We start from the raw sequence: 20150 nt of genomic DNA, 5'->3' as shown, positions 1-20150 counted from the left end.
TGTTGAATTTGCCAAGAGCAATCACAATCATGGACTATTATCACCCACATCATACAACATGGCACATATGATGGTGATACTTTACTAGCTCAGGCACAAGTGTATCCACCCACAGTCTCTCTCTCAGCTTGTTATCAGTGTAGGCCTGCTCAGGAGCTGGGTGTGAACAGGGATCATAAGCAAGTTCTGTTAAACTAAGTTTCTTGCATTGGCACATCATTGTAACTTTGCTTTTATGTTGCAAGGCTTTTCGTTCAGTAACCTTCAGGGATGAGAGTTCTGTTTTCTGTTGATCTTCAGTCACTTCACTTGTCTTTACAACTGTATTTTTGTGTTCAGGGTATAAAACCTTTGAGAGATTACTAGTGGGTTAGGTGGTACCTAAAAATTCTTTAACTCACTTAGTTCCTGCAGCCGTTAATCCTTGAGCTTTAGTGAGAAGTTCCAGTGGATAGAAGTTACTGCCTCGTTTGATAAACATCTTGGATATTGGGCACCACAAAGTGTTAGATTAGATCTTTTTCAATTTGCTGAATGATTCTGGCCCCTTACAACTTGTAAACAATTATAAACTGGTACTTGGACACTTAAAGGGTGACAATTGCTGGAGGGACGCAGCAGGCCGGGCAGCATGTACGGCGGGAAAACCAATTAGGGAACTTGATAAACACAAGAAATTCTGCAGAAGCTGGAAATACTGAGCAACACACACAGTGCAGGAGGAAGAGGAATCCTATCAGATGCTACTTGACTTCCAAAGAGAAACTGATTTTTTTTCATTTATTGGGGATCATAGGGCCTGGGATTAAAATGTATCATTTACTGAGGACTCTTGATAGGGTGCATGTCACTGAATGTCACTGTTTAAAACAGGTCAGGCAGATGAGGAATTTATTTTGGTTCAATGTGCAGATCCTTGTAACTCTTCCTGAAGGCGTGCTGTGAGGAAAGTCTTTGGGAAAAAATAGATACTGCATAAGCAAGAGGGGGGAAGGTTATGTGGCTAGACATCCCAGTGTGATCAGCCTTTAGAAATTCCTTCCTAGCTGATAGCTGTTCACTGCATTTGCTTTTGGTCCAGACTGGACAGCCTGGCTAGAATTGGCCAGGGTTTTCCATGAGGACCTTTCCTAGAACTAGTCATTCTATAGTTCAGACCTTGAATGTTTCTTCTCTCTTTGGACCTTTTATCATGGAGTTGTTGAGTGACTTGAGAAGGACAGTAGGACGGTTTACAGAGATGGGATGGGCAGCAGTGCAGAAAGTGAACGCAAACTTACTGAGGCATGTCTTATCTTTACAGGTGTGTAAATACTTCCTGTGTGGATTCTGTCCAGCTGAATTATTTACTAATACACGTTCTGATCTGGGTAAGATTGCTTAATTTAGTAACTATTTTGTGAATGTTTAATGCTGAGGAAGTGTGTGGCTGACCTGCAATTTAAAACTAGCCATGGATTGGAGTGCGATAAGAGAAGGCTGTGGGAACTGCGTTGATAATTGGCACCAGTCCTGACCAATGTGTAGCAAAGCCCTGAGTGCTTGCGAGCTGCTGCTGCTCCCAGATGGGCTGCATCAAAATTAAAGTTCCCAAAAAGTTTTACCTCCCTTTGTGATGAGCAACTATTGTCACTGTTGGGGGCTTCTTCTAGGTAGGTGTGAGGGGGTGTTTCCCTTGGGGAGGTTTGGTGTCTTCCTAAACTATAGAGCAGGGATTTGCAACCTGGGGTGCAAATCACAGATCCCTTGCTTAATAGTATTGGTTCAAGGCATTAAAAAATGTTGAAAACCTCTGGGAGCAAAGTTTTAGAATGAGGGATTTCCTACTTCAGACCAGGATGCAGGGAATTTCTTCCCGGATCACCGAGAATCTTTGAAATCCGCTACTTCAACAAGTGGAGACTGGATTACTGAATATATTCAGCACCGAAATAGACCTTTGGCAGCCAACAACCAAGTGAGGCCTAGGTAAACGAGCCTTGTGGTTGATGTCTTCTGTGGGGCATCCCAGTGATGCATAGTCCACTGTCCACATCTCGGCCTTGAAACCAGTCCTTATTTTAACTTTGTTCTCTTTACTAGTTTGCTTACATTACAAAGATGTACAGTGTAAATAAGTTGTGAGGAAGCGATTCTTGTGGACTGTCCCCATTCATTCATCTTATTTGATCGGCATGTGCTTAATATCTGGTAGCAGAAGGATATGAAGCACATATTTGGATTGTGGTCATGAATGCAAACAGCACATTTTATTGGATGTTTTGTTCAAGTGACAAAGCTAATCTTTAATATTCAAATCTTTCAAATATATGTAATACTTTAATTAAATTCTTCTCATTTTGCCAATTTATCTGTGTTTAGGGTGTCTATTCAATACCTATTTGTAGAGCAGCCCCCGTATCTAAAGGCTCAGACTCTGAATCCACACTAATGCAAACTAGTATATCTGCTGCCTCACATTCATTGCCAGAGACTGTTCAATCCCTGACCTTGGGTGCTGGACTTCACACGTTCTTTGTCCTTCAGGTGCTCTGTTTTCCTCCCACATCCCAAAGATCTTTAACCAAGTTCTTTCTGCGGGGCTCAGCTCTTACATCCCAGCAAACAGTCTAATGACTAGCAATCTTAACAATTGTATGCCCCCAATATATAGGTGAGTGGTAGAATATGGGAAGAATAAAAAAATGAACATAAGATTAGTGTAAATATGTGGTTAATGGTTAGTCATAGAACACTACAGCACAGAAACAGGTCTTAAGGCCCATCTAGTCCATGTCAAACCATTGACTTGCACCCGGCTATAGCCCTCTCATCCATGTACCCATCCAAATTTCTCTTAAATGTTGAAACTGACCCTACATCCACTACTACTGCTGACAGCTCATTTCACAATCTTGCTGCCTTCTGAGTGAAGAAGTTCCCCCTCCTATTCTCCTTAAACATTTCACCTTTCACACTTAACCCATGACCTCTAGGTGTAGTCTCACCTAATCTTAATAGAAAAAGCCGGCTTACCTTTATTCGATCTATACCCTTCATGATTTTGTACACTCTATCAAATCTTACCTCAGTTTTCTAAATTCTAGAGAAGAAATTCCTAACCCATTCAGGCTTTCCCTATAACTGTCCTCAAGTCCTGGCATCATCGTTGTAAATTTTCCCTGTACTCTTTCAATCTTACTTGCATCTTTCCTGTACGTAGGTGACCAAAATTGCACGCAATACTCCAACTTAGGCCTCACCAATGTCTTGTACAACTTCACCATTAAATCCCAACTCCTGTACTCAGTGCATTGATTTATGAAGGTTAATCTACCCAAAGCTTTCTTTACGATCCTGTCTACCTGTGTCGTCATTTTCAATGAATTATGGGCCTGCATTCCTAGATCCCTTTGTTCTACCACACTCCTCAGTGCCCTACCCTTCACTGTGTAAGAGCTACTCTGGTTGGTCCTACTGAAGTGCAACTCCTTGCACTTGTCTACATAAAATTCCATCTGCCATTTTTTCAGTTCATTCATTCCACCAGCTGGTCCAGATCCTAATGCAAGCTCTGATTGTCTTTCTCACTATCCACTACACCCCCAATCTTGTAGTCACCCACAAATTTACTGGTCCAGTTTACCACATTATCATCCAGATCATTGATATAGCACCAATCCCTGTGGCACACCACTAGTCACAGGCCTCACATCAGAGACAACCTCTCTGGCTTCTCCCACAAAGCCAATGTATATTCCAGTTTACTACCTCATCCTGAATGCTGTGACTGAGCCCTGACCAACTTCCCATACAGGATGTTGTCAAATGTGTTGCTAAAGTCCATGTAGATGACAACCACTGCCTTCATCAACTTTCCTGTCAGCTTCTTTGGAAAAACTCTTAAGATTGGTTAGACGTAACCTACCACGCAAAAAGCTGACTATGCTGACTAACCATAATCAGTCCCTGTCTATCCAAATACTCATATATCCAGTCCCTTAGTCCCTTCCAATAACTTTTTTATTACTGATGTTATGCTCTCTGACCTATAGTTTCCTGGTTCATTATTAGAGCTTTTCTTAAAAAGCAGAACAACATTAGCCAGTCATCTGGTACCTCAGATGTCGCTAGTTTCTGCACTTGCCTCCCACAGGGTCCGAGGGAACATCTTGTCAGGTCCTGGGGAATTAAACACCCTAAGTTGCCTCAAGACAGCAAACCCCTCCTTGTCTGTAATCTGCATTAGGGTCTGTAATCTTGCTGCTTTGCCTCATTTCTGGAGACTTTCTTTGTGTAAATACAAATGCAAAGAATCCATTTTGGAACTCTCCCATCTCTTTTGGTTCCACACATGGGTGACCTTTCTGACCATCCGGTGGACCAGTTTTGTCCCTTGCATCCTTTTGCTCTCTACATATTTGTAGAATCCTTTAGGATTCTCCTTCACCTTGTCTGCTGGAGCAACTTCATGCCTTCTTTTAGTCCTTTTACGGTGTGGGAGTCCCAGTCAATGGAACCAACTTTGTGTTTCCTGCAACAGTCTGCGATTTCTACACATTAGTTCTTTTAAATCCCACAACTGTCGGACCTTTTTGTAATGACCCCATAATTATTCCTCAGTTCCATCTTACTACTGTGGGTTTCCACTGCTGGACAATTTCTCCTCTGCTCCTCCCCCCCCCCCCCCCCACACCCCCATTCACATAATCACCACTGCACTTAAACCTAACTTTAAAATTGGAAACGAGAAAATCTGTAGATGCTGGAAATCTAAGCAATACACATGCTGGAGGAACTCAGCAGGCCAGGCAGCATCTGCAGAAGGGTCCCTGCCCAAAACGTCTGTATTTTTTTCATATATGCTGGCTAGTTTGCTGAGTTCCTCCAGTATTTTGTGTTATTTTTTTAAAAATTGGTTCTTGCCAACTGCCTAATTATGTGCAATCCAAAGTTTCCTCAGCACTGTGCACACAGAACGTGCCAAATGACCTGCTCACTGCTTTTCTCTTCTCTTCCTCCAAGCAAACTGATGTCCCCTCTGGACTGTGGTACATTAAATGGGTTGGAGTGGGCTGAAAAGTGTGTTTCATGCTATAGTACTCCAGGTATTTTCACTAGAGTCCTAGACTGCAGCAAGAGTTACCATCCAGCATGTAATCTAGGACATAGAACAATATAGGTGCTATAGCCTACGATGTTGTGCTAACCCTTCACACTCACATAGCCCTTTATTTTTCTATCATCCATGTGCCTGTCTAAGAGTCACTTAAATGTCCCTAATGTATCTGCTTCTACCCCCGGCAGTGTGCTCCACACATCCAGCATTGTGTGTTGTTGAAAGAAACAGCAACAAACAAACTAGTCTCTAACATCCAACCTATACTTTACAACGTTCTCCTTGTATTAGCCATTTCATCCCTGGGAAAGTCTCTGACCATTCGCTATCAGGCTCCCAATCTAGTGTCCATGGACCCCTTGGTTAATGTTGGGAGTACATGGCATAGAGTTTGGGAACCCTTGATCTAGTGTATACCTTATATTTTCCACTCCCCTTATTTGTTCCTTCTGTTCACACCACCTGATGAGTGGCTGTGATTTTTATTGAACTGTCCTCATTCCTTTAATTCTCTTCACTCGTATTTAAATCAAGTTGTTCACTGATTTTTTTCAATTCTCATTGAAGTGGCTCATTAACTTTCTCTTTCCGTGGGGGCAACCTGACCTGCTTTATATTTTTCCTGTTTGCCATTCCATCTTCTTTACCTATTTGCACGCCAGTCTTGTGCTGTCTGTATTTCCAGTGCTCTGTGCATCAGTGCTCGGTTGTTTTATCACCAATTGAATCACATTGCAATGGCAATGTCACTGACTGGTTGGATCATTTTATTTTGCCAGCTTGTAATTCATTGCAGCCATCTTGGTAATTCACTTAACTCGTTCACATCCCTTTGTAAGCTCTTTGTATCATCTTTAACCTTCTGGCTTTGCAAACTTCAGTGCAGAAGTCTGTCTTTTTATCTAAGTCATTAATACAGGTTGTAACTTTCTGAGGATACAACTCTGATCTCAGCAGACACAACATGTGTGAGTGGGAGAGACTTTTATTTCTGCTGTTTTCTTGTCCTGTGGTTGCTCTCCAACCAGTTTAACGTTCTGTACAACCTAATCAGAAACTGTGTTAAATACAAAACAACCATTGCACCTTTTTAATGCATGTTGTTAACATCAGCTTTTGTCCACTTATTACTATCTAGAGAGGGGGGGAATTTGCTCCCATGACCAGTGCTCCCAGTGGCGGCCTTCTCAAATAGTCTCTGACCGCCAAGTCCAGCTCCTGACCTCTTGTTCCTTAGCTACTAAGCCCAGTAGAACAGTTTCTACTGACAGGAGAAAGGACAAAGGCAGGTTTACTGGCACCTTTAAACCAGTCACTTTGGGCAGATGGGACTCGTCAGCCACGGCTGGCAGCTCATCTAGGAGAAAGAAGACTCTGATTTCAAACCTCTGCTGCCTTGCAGCTGTCCCCACTTATGGGGAAGGCTTAGAGAGTAAACCCTGAGGGGGGGAAGCACAGCCCTACATTGAGTTCAATGCTGACTGGCAACTCCTGCAACGCTGCTGGCGCCAAACTATATTGGTCTCTGCTGCTCCTTCGGATTCATCAGCTATGTGGGAAGGGTGCGCCTACTACAACGGTCTCAGCTATCTCTCGGTATTGTAGTGTTCTGGCTTGTGAATTACAGCTAGGATGCAGTATCCATGGCCGATCCTGACCAATGGATGGCCTTCAGACCAACCCCAAATTTGTAATGGGCATTGTAGTGGCAGTTCTATCAAAGTAAGGAATTAAAAGCCAGTTTACCTTCTGGAGCAGAAAGTGTCTGTTTACTTTGCTGTAATAGTTATAATTGACTGTATCCATCATGTTTCTGAAAGGCAATGGCTACCTAGATATTTAATCAGGGTCAGGGGGAACAAATGCATTGCAATTTCCAGTACACATTATCATTACATGGTTGGGGGAAGGGTCACAGAGGTATTTTAGTTGTCTTTATTGCAATTGGCTGTTAAAAGTTAACGTTACGTTTGCCGATATATTCTTGTTGGGTTTTATTAATAATAAATCTCTGTATCAGTAGGTGTGGTACAGGCCCTCTGCCCTACAATGTTGTGCTGTCTTGTTAATCTTCTCCATGAAGATCTCTCTATATTTTGTCCTCATAAAATTAAGTTTTTTTTCAAAATCTGGCCGTAACTAAATTGTTTTGTTTCTCAGGGAACTGAGCATTTGAAACCTAGTCATTAAGCATGGAAAAGTGCCCTTTGCCCCAGCCTACCTGAACAGCCCCATTTGCTTGTTCGGCCATATAACTAAACCTTTCCTATCCATGTATATCCAAATGTATCTTAAAGGTTGTAATTCTATCGCTTCATTTGGTGTTTATGTTAACATTGGGGCTCACAGAAATCAGGTTGTTATTCGTCTGGATAAAGTCCTAGCTGTGTGAAAAGTATCATTGATGATTTTATTTGATTTTTTGCAGGTCCTTGTGAGAAAATTCATGATGATAACTTGCGGAAGTAGTAAGTATCTCACTTTTTGAGGGCAGCCTGGGAGTGTATGCATGTGGAGCAGACGTGTTATTGTTCTGCTTTCCTCACACAGTTATGAGAAGAGCTCTCGATTCATGAAGGTGGGCTATGAGAAGGATTTCTTGCGCTACCTTCAGAACCTGATGGCAGATGTGGAGCGGCGGATCCGTCGAGGTCATGCTCGACTCGCACTGTCCCAGAACACAACGACAGGAGCCACGGTAAGTCTGTAGAGGCGTGCGTTAGTGTGATTGTGGGGTGGTAGTAAGGGTGTTGTGATTACTACGTAGAGGTGGGGAAGAGACATCTGTGTTGTGGAGCTGGTTCTAGGGTCTTGCTGATGTTGGTAATTCTAGTTTTTCATTTTGTAGACTGGAGGGCCTGTGAGTAAAAATGAAGAGAAGGGTCAGGTCCTAACGGAGAAAATTGAAGAACTTTTGGAACAGGTAAGGGATCAGATTCCTCTTGGTCAAAACAAGCCATTGAATTTCCTGCACATTATTGCTGATACATCTATTAAGCCGCTTGGCAGGAGGTGGCAAAGACTTCCTCTGGTTCATGGGTACCCAAGCTTGTGTCTGTGGGCTGTCAGTTATTGGTAGGGGGTCCTTAGTACAAAAAAGGTTAGAAACGCTGGCTCTAGTGAGACTTAAACAACTTGAGTTGATTGTGTCACTGCTTTGGTCAATAGAAGTTCTGCACATGCAAGAATGGGCTACAGGCTGATCTCATTGTTTTTGGGCAGTTCTTCAAGGTTAGTCTTAACTAATTTTGTTCATTCTTCTAAACTCTGGACAGTACAGGCCCAGAGCCATTGTACACTCTTTATACACTAACCCTTTCTGGAATAATTCCTGTGAACCTCCTCTAGACTCTCTCCAATGCCAGCACATCCTTTCTTAGTTACACTCACAATACTCCAGATGCGCTCTGACCAATGCCTTTTAAAGTTTCAACATACAAGTCTAAGAGACATAGGAGCAGAACCAGACTGTTCGGCTATTGGGTCTGCTCCACTATTCCATCATTGTTGATTTATTATCCCTCAACACCATTCTCCTGTCTTCTCCCTTAAACTGAGTCTTGAATCAGATCTTCTCTCTTACTGTTGTAATTTTCTTTACTCCACTGAAATACTGCTACATCAGACTTTTACTTTCTGCCTATCAAATTTCAGGTTGAACTCAATCATACTGAGATTACTGTCTCCCGAGGGTTCCTTTACCTTAAGCTCCCTAAATTGTCTCTTGTTCATTGCATAACACCCAAACTGTTCTAAAAGGTGAGAAATAGCAAAATAGCTTTTCTAGGGTGTCTTTTATGAAAGTGTTCCTGCAATCTTCATTAGACAGGACAGTATTAGAAATAAGACACATGGGGCAACTCTGATCTGACGGGAATGGAATAAAACCGTACTCCAGTTATGTAACATTTTATTGACACACTTTGTAATTCAAGGCTTCATGACTTTCAGACTTGTAGAGGTGCACCGTGCGTAGTTATCCATCATTAATGGGGCTAAATTAAAATAAAAATTAACACAAACTGGGAATACCTGTCAGATGTTCTCATGGCATTGAGTAGACAGTCAGGTCTTGTGCCTCGTTAGGGTGTGGCTTACTGTACCCCCAACACAACAATCTTGACCGCCTCCCGACAATTGCTATTTCCCCTAATGCCCCTTTTGGACATGTAACCGCCCCCTTAGGAATCACTGACCTAACATCCTTCAACTTTGAGCATCTTAACCAAGACTGCTTTTGGGTAAGAGGTTTCATTTCAGAGATGCTATTTATTACAACACTGCTTTGAGCATTGTACTACTGATTGTGAGTAGGTATTTTTCTTGGCGAAGTGTCTTGGAAAGTTCTGAGGTTGTGAGAAGGTGCTTTTGATGTATATGTTTTGCTTGCATGCAGATAGAGGAGTTGGGCTCTGAGGGGAAGGTAGAAGAGGCCCAGGGTATGATGAAACTCGTGGAACAGCTGAAAGACGAGCGGGAACAGCTACGATCTGCCAGTTCGGTGAGTCTTCCGTAGTTCACTGACATTAGTATCTCAGCTGTTTAGAAAAGTAATGTATGTTTTGTAAAATAATAATTGAATATTTCTGCAGACCATCGAGAGCTTTGCAGCCCAGGAGAAACAGATGGAAGTGTGCGAAGTATGTGGTGCGTTTCTTATTGTGGGAGACGCCCAGTCCCGGGTTGATGACCATTTAATGGGAAAGCAGCACATGGGTTACGCAAAGATCAAAGCAACAGTGGAAGAACTGAAGGTTAGTCTGTAGTTGGGACGTTGTAGTGGTTCTGAAAGACATTCATGGGGGGGGGGGGGGGGAGTCCAGCACATGTTCACCAGACTGATATTGGGCTAAAGGGAGTAATTTTCAGGCAATTTGTGTAAATTTGGGACTTTAAGTCTTCAAGTATAAAAATTTAATTGTTGATCCAATGGAGATACTGAAGAGATGTGGAATTTTATAGGTCCTTGTGTTGGTCTGTGCACTTAATGTTTTGTGTTTATTGGTATGCTGGTTGTGTTTACTGTGTTGGCAAGCAGACCAGTGTGCGTGGTCTGCTTTCTGTTGTGGAGGATTGTTTGGCATATATTAATGGGATGTGCAGCTTGTATTGATTGACTTTATTACTTGTATCCTTCAGATACATGAGTAAGAATCTTTGTTATGTCTCTGTTCAAATGTGCAATTGTAGTAATTTATAATAAATATGTACAGCAGGATAGTCAGTATAACATAGAAATACAGTACTGTCAGCATGAATTAATCATTCTGATGGCCTGGTGGAAGATGTTATCCCGGAGCCTGTTGGTTGCCGGCTTTTATGCTGCAATACCATTTCACGGATGGTAGCGGCTGGAACAGTTTATGGCTGGGGTGATTCGAGTCTCCAATAATCCTTTGTGTTTCTTTTTGCACATCTGTCTTTGTAAATGTCCTGAATAGTGGAAAGGTCACATCTACAGATGTGCTGGGCTGTTCGCACCACTCTGCAGAGTCCTGTGAATGAGGGAAGTACAGTTGCCATATCAGGCAGTGATGCAGTCAGTCAGGATGCTCTCAATTGTACTCCTGTAGAAAGTTCTTAGAATTTGGGGTGGGGGGGTGCATACCAAACTTCTTCAAACGTTTGAGGTGCTGTTGTGCTGGTATGTACAGATCACGTGAAATCCTCGGTGATGTTTATGCTGAGGAGCTTAAAGCTGTTCACTCTCTCAACTCCAAATCCATTTATGTCTATAGGGGTTAGTCTGTCTCCATCCCTCCTGTAGTCCACAACCAGCTCCTTTGTTTTTGCGTCATTGAGGGAGAGGTTGTTTTCTTGACACCATTGTGTCTCTGTTGGCTGCCTCATTATTATCTGAGATTAAACCAAACAGTGTAGTGCTGTGGGTGGCAATACAGTCATGGGTGGACAGAAAGTAAAGGAGGGGCTTAGGACACAGCCCTGAGGGGCATGTGTGTTGAGTAATCAGAGGGGCAGAGGTGAGGGAGCCAGCGATCTGACAGGAAGTCAGACTTACTGGGACAAGCTATGGCATCCAGATCTCTGGCACTGAGTCTGGTTCTGCAGTGCAGAAGGGAGGGGGGAGGAAGAGGAGAGCGGTAGTGGTAGGGGACTAGATAGTTAGAGGTACAGACAGGAGATTCTGTGGTTGAGACAGAGACTCCTGGATGGTTTGTTGCCTCCTGGGTGCCAGGGTCAGGGATGTATCTGATCGCGTGCACAGCATTTTGAAATGGGAGGGTGAGCAGCAGATGTCATGATGTAGGAAGAAAGAGTGAGGAGGTCCTGAAGAGTGAGTCTAGAGAGCTTGGTAGGAAGTTAAAAAGCAGGACCTTGAGGGTGGTAATCTCAGGATTGCTACCTGTAGATAAACTAGTACATATTTTTCTAATATAAATCCCACTTGTGATAGATGTAACGCTGAGGTGGCTACCTTAACTCATGTTTTGGTCCTGTACAAAGTTAAATAATTTTTGGAGAGATGTTTTGGGAACGTTATCAAAAGTCATAGGTGTGGACTTACAACCTAATTCACTTCGGGCAATCTGTGGGATTATTCCGAAGGAAGCAGGAAGTGTTCCTCAACATGGAATAGCCTTTTCAACTTTATTGGCCAGGAGAGCTATTTTGTTTTACTGGGAAGATTCTAATCCACTCACTGGTTTTTTGGCTCTCCTCCACTATGTCTTGTTTAAGCTGGAGAAAATTAGAAGTCAGACGTTCGATACATCTTTTAAATTTGAGCAAACCTGGCGACCTTTTATTCAATATTTTCATATGATCTAATTTTTTTCCTTTTTTTTTTAGGTAAAATATATATTTTTTTCTCTCTCTGTGAAGTTTCAGATCTGACCAGAAGGATGTTTTCTTTTTTCTTTAGTAATTTAGTAATTTTATCCTCAAATGGACTGCTCAGTCTTTTTTTGTTTCCAGTCTTTTTTTTGTATGAATTGCCAAGGGGAGTTGCGGTTCTTCATTTATATATAACATTTACATGACTTTGACAGTATATGTCTTTCATTGTTCTGTACATTTATTGCATTATGTATTTGATATAACTTCTCTTTGTATCTATTCATTAAAAAAAAATCAATAAAAAAAAGATTGAAAATGAGGATTGCTACCTGTGCCACGTGCCAGTGAGGGTAAGAGTAGGATGCTCTGGAGGATGAACACGTGGCTGAGGAACTGGTGTAGGGGGCAGGGTTTCAGATTTCAGGATCATTGGGACCTCTTCTGGGGGCAGGTGGGACCTTTACAAGAAAGACAGGTTACACCTGAACTACAGAGGGACCAATTTCCTTGCAGGGAGGTTTGTTAGTGCTATTGGGGGGGCGGCGGGGGAGAGTTTAAACTAGATTTGCAGGGGGATGGGAACCAGAGTGCCAGAGTAGATAGTGGAGTGGGGGTGAAAATAAATGATGTTAAAGGTTCATGCAAAGTCACAAATAGAAGGATTGTGTGGTGGTAATAATCTTCTGAGGTGTGTCTATTTCAATGTGAGGTTGGGAAGGCTGACGAGCTGAGGACATGGATTGACATGTGGAGTTATGACATTGTAGCCATTAGTGAAACTTGGCTACAGGAGGGGCAGGACTGGCAGCATAATGTTCCAGGGTTCCAATGTTTCAGATGTGATAGAGGTAGAGGGATGAAGGGTGGTAGGGGGGGTGGCATTGCTAGTTAGGGAAAATGTTACAGCAGTGCTCAGGCAGGACAGATTAGAGGCCTTATCTACCGAGGCCATGTGGGTGGAGCTGAGAAACAGGAAAGGTATGACCACATTAATGGGGTTGTATTATAGACCACCCAATAGTCAAGAATTGGTGGAGCAAATCTGTAGAGAGATAGCAGACAATTGCAGAAAACATAAAGTGGTGATAGTAGGGGATTTTAATTTTCCACATACTGATTGGGACTCCCATACTGCTAAAGGTCTAGATGGGTTAGAGTTTGTAAAATATGTCAATGTACAGTGGGAGTGGGAGAGATTAAAAATGTTTAAACACACCTGCCAGTTGTACCATGCACATCCTGAGTACTTGCCCTGGAATGCAGTCCAGACCCACAGCCTTGCAACTGTCCACCCATCGGAAATATCTGTGTACTTCGGCCTCAGATGACCAAGCTGCCAGTGGCATCTCCTGCAGGTCTCCTCGGGCTCAGTGTTGGTGATGTTGAATCGAGTGTGTTTTTTAAAAAAAAATACTGCATTGAGAGAAGCATTGATGCTGGAAACTCCGCTGTGTTTCGCTTTGAAGTTTGTGATGGTGTGCAGACCCTGCGATAAAGCTGCATGTGTTGGTGGAAAGTTGAGTCTGAATCTTGTCTCTGTATTGTTTCACTGCCTTGATGACTTTGTGCAGATCGTAGCCACGTTTCTTTAGCTCTTGTTGATTACCAGCAAAGTAAGCTCTGTGTCATGCTGTAAGTGCTGCTCGCACAGAAGTGTTGATCCAGGGTTTCATGATTTGAAAAGACTGACCGGTTTCTGGGGGACAACATCCTCGATGCACTTCTGGATGACACTCGCGACCTCTTCCATGAACTCGGGAGACATCCTCATCATGGAAGATATTGCAGTCAATGTCATCAAAGCACTTCTGTAGCATGGAGGCCGATTGGTTGGACCAAAAGTGGATGGTTTTAACTATGGCCACCTCTTGTTTCAGCTTCTGACTGTACTTTGGCACCAGAAAAATGGAAAAGTGATCTAATTTTCCAAGCAGAGGGTGGAGGAGTGCTTTGTAAACTTTGCGGAAGGGAGGGTAGCAGTGTTTGAGTATGCTATCTCCCAGTGTGCTTACCTGGATGTGTTGGCAAAACTTTGGAGAGACCTTAGTGATGCTCTTTTAAAGTCTCCATTGACGATGAAGAGAGCCTGTGATGGGTTATACACAGCTGTGAATTCCCTAGGCAGCCAGTGAGGTCTACACAGCAGCACTAGGTATTCCAGATCTGGGGAACAAAAGGATTTGAGGGCATTCACATTCCAGGAGTCGCACCAGGCATTATTGGCTATGCATTGTTTGGTGTGTATTCCTTACAGCACAGGCCTTTCAGTCCCTGAGGTTGCACCAGCCTTTTAACTTATTCCAAAATCAATCTAACCCTTTCCTTCCACATAGCCCTCCATTTTTCTCTCATCTGTGTGCCAATGTAAGTCTCTGAAATGTCCCTTTACCGTCACCCCTGGCAGCGTGTTCCATGTACTCACCACTCTAAACATGATGTACCTCTGGCACTAGGGTAGTGTAATGGTTAGCATGCTGTTACATATCGGGGTGTCAGTTCAGAGACCAGTTCTGGCATCCCTTAGGGAATGTCTGTTGTCCTCCTACAGTCTGAAGATGTACAGGGTTGGTTAATTCGCCATAGTCAGTTGTCCTGTGATTAAATTTAGGGTTAAATTGGGGTGGTCAGGGGTTGCTGGGTGGACTGGTTCAAAGGGATGCATCTCTAGAAGATAAAGTAATCTCCCCTATATTTCTCTCCAATCATCTTAAAATTATGTCCACTTATATTGGCTATTTTCATACGGGGGTGGGGGGAGGTTTCTGGCTGTCCATTTGTTTTATGCTTATGCACCTCTATCAGATCATCTCTCTCTCCAGCGAGGGGAAAATGCCTAACTTCAACTTTCCTGATAAGACTTATTCTAATCCAGGCAGCATCCTGGTAAATCTCCTATGCACCCTCTTTAAAGTTTCCTGTGAAGTGACCAGAACTGAACTGGCATGTGTAACTGTGCTTAAGTGTTGATGAACAGGAGAATGTTCAGGCTGCTACAGTGTACTGGGTGATAATTTGTGTTTTAAAAGAGGGTGATTATGATTGTGCAAGGGATGTGTTGGTCTCTGTGAGTGGCTCATATGCTCCTGTTCATGTGTTTCTTTCTGTCCAGGAGAAAGTTCGGAAAAAGACTGAGGAACCAGAACGTGATGACAAATTAAAACGAGAACGGGAAGAGAGGGAGCTGGAACGTGAGCGAGAGCGCGAGGAACGGGAGAAGAAACGTCGTCGGGAAGAGGAGGAGAAAGAAAAGGAGCGGGAACGTGAAAGAGAAGCGCGTCGTCGGAGGAGTCATTCACGTAGTCGACACTCTCACTCCAGCCGAGCGTCCGAGCGGCGGCGGAGCAGATCACGAGAACGCAGGCGTTCCCGCAGCAGAGAACGAGAGAAGAAACGGAGCAGGTATTTCATGCGATAGCATACTGGAGAGGAGTGTCTGTCCTCTCTGAATCTCATGGTCAGTGGTCTCTTGTTCTTTGGAGTTTTCCAGGGTTCAGTATGATTCCCTTCCAGACAGATGGAATGTGGCAGGGTCCCTGTTAGACTGCGGGGTCCCATCCTTGCGTGAGCACGTTACAGCAGACTACATGTTATGGGATCCATCTCTGTATGATTTCCTATTTAGTCTTGTTCAGTGCCTGGATTCACAATCACATCGATTTAGCCTAGAAATAAAACTTGTTCTGCCTCAGTCACCTGCATTAAGCAGTGTTTAAGTGCTGTCTATGTGTACGGCCTTTTCAACCACTACCAACTTATGTGGCAATTTTGAGGGATCTATGAATGTGGGTCCCAAGATCCTTCTGTTTCTCCATGCTACTACCAGAGGGAGCCAGTGTGTCAGAACAATTAGTGGAGAGGTTGTGGAGACAGATCTTGGTAAAACCTCAAACAAAGGTTGAACATGGTGTAACTAGCATCCTGAGCTGTGTGTATTTCAATGCAAGAAGTATCATAGGAAAAGGGGGATGAACTTGGCATAGGTCAGGCCAGCTTCTGAAATTGTAGCCATTAATGAGACTTGGTTGTGACTGGCCGCTCAATATTCTGGAGTTCTGCTGATTTTGGATGTGACAGTTTGGGAGGGATTAAAGGACAAGGGGGTGGTGTTACTAGTTGGAAAATGTCACAGCAGTCCTCGCAAGCCAGACTGGAGAACTTATCTAGTGAGGCGTTATGAGTGGAACTGAGAAATAAGAAAAGCACAACCACATTAATGGGGCTCTATTACAGACCTCTCAATGGTCCTAGAGATTTAGAGGAGCAAATTTGTAAAGAGATTGCAGACTGTTGCAAGAAACACAAGGTTGTTACAGTAGGTGATTTTTGACCTCCACATATTGACTGGGATTCCCATAACAGCATAATGAAATATTTTGTCAAATGCTGAGGAAAGTTTCCTTCATCATTGTATAAGTTCCAATGAGAGCATGTCATACTGGATCAGCTACTGGAGAATAAGTTTGGGCAAGTGACCAAAGTTTATGTAGGGGAACACTTTGCATCCTGTGGCCACAGTGTCATTAGTGCTAATATGCCAAAAGATGGGTCTAGTCCGTGTTTGAGTTTCAAAATTGGGGAAAATGCTGATTTTCATGGTATCAAAGGATCTGGGAAGTGTGGATTGGGACAGGCTGTTTTCTGGCCAAGGTGTTCTAGGTAAGTGGGAGGGAGTCCTTCAAATGAAATTTTGGGAGTACAAGGTTTGTATGTGCCTGTCATAATAAAAGGTAAATATAACTTGTAGGAAACCTTTGTTTTCAAGAGATTGGCATCCTGGTCAAGAGAAAGAATGTGCGTCGTAAGTATAGGTAGGTAGGAACAAATGAGGTGCTTATGGAGTATACGAAATGTAAGAAAACACTTAAGAAATCAGGGCTAAAAGAAGGCACGAAGTTGCTCTAGCAGACTAGGTGAAGGAGAATCCAAAGGGATTCTACATGTGCTAGAGCAAAAGGATTGCAAGGAAGAAAGGTGGTCCTCCAGAAAATCAGAATAATCCATGTGTGGAGCCAAAACAGATAGACAATAGATGCAGAAGTAGACCATTTGGCCCCTCGAGCCTGCACCGCCATTTTGAGATCATGGCTGATCAACTACTATCAATACCCGGTTCCTGCCTTGTCCTCATATCCCTTGATTCCCCTATCCATAAGAAACCTATCTAGCTCCTTCTTGAAAGCATCCAGAGAACTGGCCTCCACTACCTTCCAAGACAGTGCATTCCAGATCCCCACAACTCTCTGGGAGAAGAAGTTTTTCCTTAACTCTGTCCTAACTGACCTACCCCTTATTCTCAAACCATGCCCTCTGGTACTGGACTCTCCCAGCATCTGGAACATACTTCCTGCCTCTATCTTGTCCAATCCCTTAATAATCTAATATGTTTCAATCAGATCCCCTCTCAATCTCCTTAATTCCAGCATGTACAAGCCCAGTCTCTCTAACCTTTCTGCGTAAGACAGTCCAGACATCCCAGGAATTAACCTCGTGAATCTTCGCTGCACTTCCAGCCAGGATGTCCTTCCTTAACCCTGGAGACCAAAACTGTACACAATACTCCAGGTGTGGTCTCACCAGGGCTCTGTACAAATGGAAGAGGATTTCCTTGCTCTTGTACTCAATTCCCCTTGTAATAAAGACCAACATTCTATTAGCCTTCTTCACTGCCTGCTGCACTTGCTCATTAACCTTCAGTGACTGATGAACAATGACTCCTAGATCTCTTTGTATTTCTCCCTTACCTAACTCTACACCGTTCAGATAATAATCTGCCTTCCTGTTCTTACTCCCAAAGTGGATAACCTCACACTTATTCACATTAAACGTCATCTGCCAAGTATCTGCCCACTCACCTAGCCTATCCAAGTCACCCTGAATTCTCCTAACATCCTCATCTCATGTCACAGTGCCACCCAGCTTAGTATCATCAGCAAACTTGCTGATGTTATTCTCAATGCCTTCATCTAAATTGTTGATGTAAATTGTAAACAGCTGTGGTCCCAATACCGAACCCTGTGGCACCCCACTAGTCACCACCTGCCATTCCGAGAAACACCCATTCACTGCTACCCTTTGCTTTCTATCTGCCAACCAGTTTTCTATCCATGTCAATGTCTTCCCCCCGATGCCCTGAGCTTTGATTTTACCCACCAATCTCCTATGTGGGACCAATCTCTATCTCTAAGATGGTAGAAATCTTTAAAATTTCAGATTTGTATTTACTCAGGAGATAGATACAGTCTATAGAAGTGAGGTCATGCAGCATCAACTTTATGGACCTTGGACAGATCACAGGAGGAGGTATTTTGCTATCCTGCGGCAAATCAGTGTGGATAAATCCAGAGGGCCTCAAGTGCCGAAATTGCTGGGGCCCTAGTGGAGTTAACTAAATTACCCTTTGTGACAGCAGAGTACCAAAGCATTGGAGAATAACCAATGTTGTTCTGACTAGAAAATTATAGGCCATTGAGTCTGACATCAGTTGTGGGAAAGTTTTTGGAAGGTATTCTAAGGGACAGGATAGGAGTATTTGATAGACATGGACTGATTAAAGATAGTGCATGGTTGGTCATGTGTCTGGGTTGCGAATGAGATCCATTCCCAAGTCTGTCTTTAAGTCGGATTTATACGTAAATCGGAACAGATTAGCCTATCCTTTGATGCCTTATGCCCTGGTGCACATTTTTCCTCTTTTGAAATGTAGGTTCTTTCAGGCATAAGCCAGTCTCGTCTACATTAAGTATTTGGTCTGGCAAATAACCTCCCTCCCTCAATAATTTTTTTCAACATTTCAGGAAAATCACTCACTGCTTCACCTTGCACTTTAATATTATGTAAATTTGCCCTCACTTTGAAACGATTGAACCAACACCTACTCGCAACAAATTCTTCGTCATGGAAATAAACACGAGATGGGAATTGTGGATCCATAATTTTAACTAGTTTACCGTGTCAGTCAATGGAACAGTAACACTGCGGATTCAGCAGCAACCGTGGGTGGTGGGTCCTGAGCTCCCCTGGGTCCTAAAGTCTACCAGCACTGAGACAGCTTAAATGGGACACACTCAACACAGTGTTAATGGCAATGTGATCCGACTTTAAATGGCAGACAGCGTTCTCCTTCCTTGAGCCAATAAGTTTTTAATATAATAGGCTTATGGCAGGCCGTTCGTAAGTACGACTTGTTTGTAAGCTGGACGTTGGTAACTCGGGGACTGCCTGTAGAGTTTTTCTAGGAATTTGCCAGGGAAGTGGATGAAGGCAAGGCGGTGGGTGCTGTCTATAGAGACACTAGCAAGGCGTTTGATGAGGTCCCGCAGGAGAGGTTGGTCATGAAGATTCAGCGGCTGAGCATTCATGATGAGGTAGTAAGCAGGATTAGACATTGGCTTTGGGAGTAACCAGAGAGTGATAGTAGGTGGTTGCCTCTCTGACTGGAGACCTGTGACTTGTGCACTACAAGGGATCGGTGTTGGGTCCATTGTTGTTTGTCATCTATATCAATGATCTAGATGATAATATGGTTAACTGGATCAGCAGATCTGTAGATGACACCAATATTGGGGGAGTAGTGGACAGTGAATAAGGCTATCACGGCTTGCATCAGGTGGAAAAATGGGCTGAAAAATCTAGACAAGTGTGAGGTGTTGCACTTACAGAGGACAAACCAAGGTAGAATTTAGGGCACTGAGGAGTGCAGTAGAACAGTGATCTGGGAATACCTATCTATAATTCCTTGTAAGTGGCATTATAGGTAGGTAGGTTCATAAAGAGAGTTTTGGTAACTTGGTCTTAAACCAAATATTGAATACAGTGGCTGGGATATTGTATTGAAATTATATAAGGCATTAGTGAAGCCTAATTTGCAATATTATGTGCAGTTCTGGTCACCTACCTGCAGAAAATATTTAGATTGAAAGATGCAGAGGAAATTTACAATGGTTTTGTTGGGACTTGAGAACCTGATTTATAGGGAAAGGTTGAGTAGGTTTTGACTTTATTCCCTGGATCATAAGAGAATGAGCAGAGATCTGATAGAGGAGTATAGAAGGGTGAATGCAAGCAGGCTTTTTCCAGTGAGGTTGGGTGAGACTAGAACTCGTGGTCGTGGGTTAAGGGTGAAAGGTTTAAGGGAAACTTTCTTTCTTTTTCAATCTTTTTATTGATTTTCACATATACACAAAAAAAATAACATAGTAATAAGTAAATTATAAATACAATAGACTTGAAATCACATTGATAATAAGATAATAAT

At 43.0% G+C, this 20150-nt stretch overlaps 1 protein-coding gene across 5 annotated transcripts in view; it reads left to right on the top strand.

Moving 5' to 3' along the window:
- luc7l3 (LUC7-like 3 pre-mRNA splicing factor) overlaps window positions 1-20150 on the top strand; it is a 34387-nt gene that overhangs the window by 2014 nt on the left and 12223 nt on the right. For all 5 annotated transcript variants that reach the window (XR_009507551.1, XR_009507550.1, XM_059948161.1 and 2 more), the window contains exons 2-8: window positions 1304-1370; window positions 7527-7566; window positions 7649-7796; window positions 7947-8021; window positions 9495-9599; window positions 9691-9852; window positions 15006-15295. Coding sequence is in view for 3 of the 5 variants with exons in the window: in XM_059948161.1 (XP_059804144.1) it covers window positions 1304-1370; window positions 7527-7566; window positions 7649-7796; window positions 7947-8021; window positions 9495-9599; window positions 9691-9852; window positions 15006-15295 (887 nt within the window). In the remaining 2 variants the exon portion in view is untranslated. The remainder of the gene's footprint in view (window positions 1-1303; window positions 1371-7526; window positions 7567-7648; window positions 7797-7946; window positions 8022-9494; window positions 9600-9690; window positions 9853-15005; window positions 15296-20150) is intronic.

The sequence above is a fragment of the Hypanus sabinus genome, chromosome 23 (assembly GCF_030144855.1).
Source record: "Hypanus sabinus isolate sHypSab1 chromosome 23, sHypSab1.hap1, whole genome shotgun sequence".
Lineage (NCBI taxonomy): Eukaryota > Metazoa > Chordata > Chondrichthyes > Myliobatiformes > Dasyatidae > Hypanus > Hypanus sabinus.
Note: the sequence above shows the minus strand (reverse complement) of the source record. Positions and strands in the feature narration are given on the sequence as shown.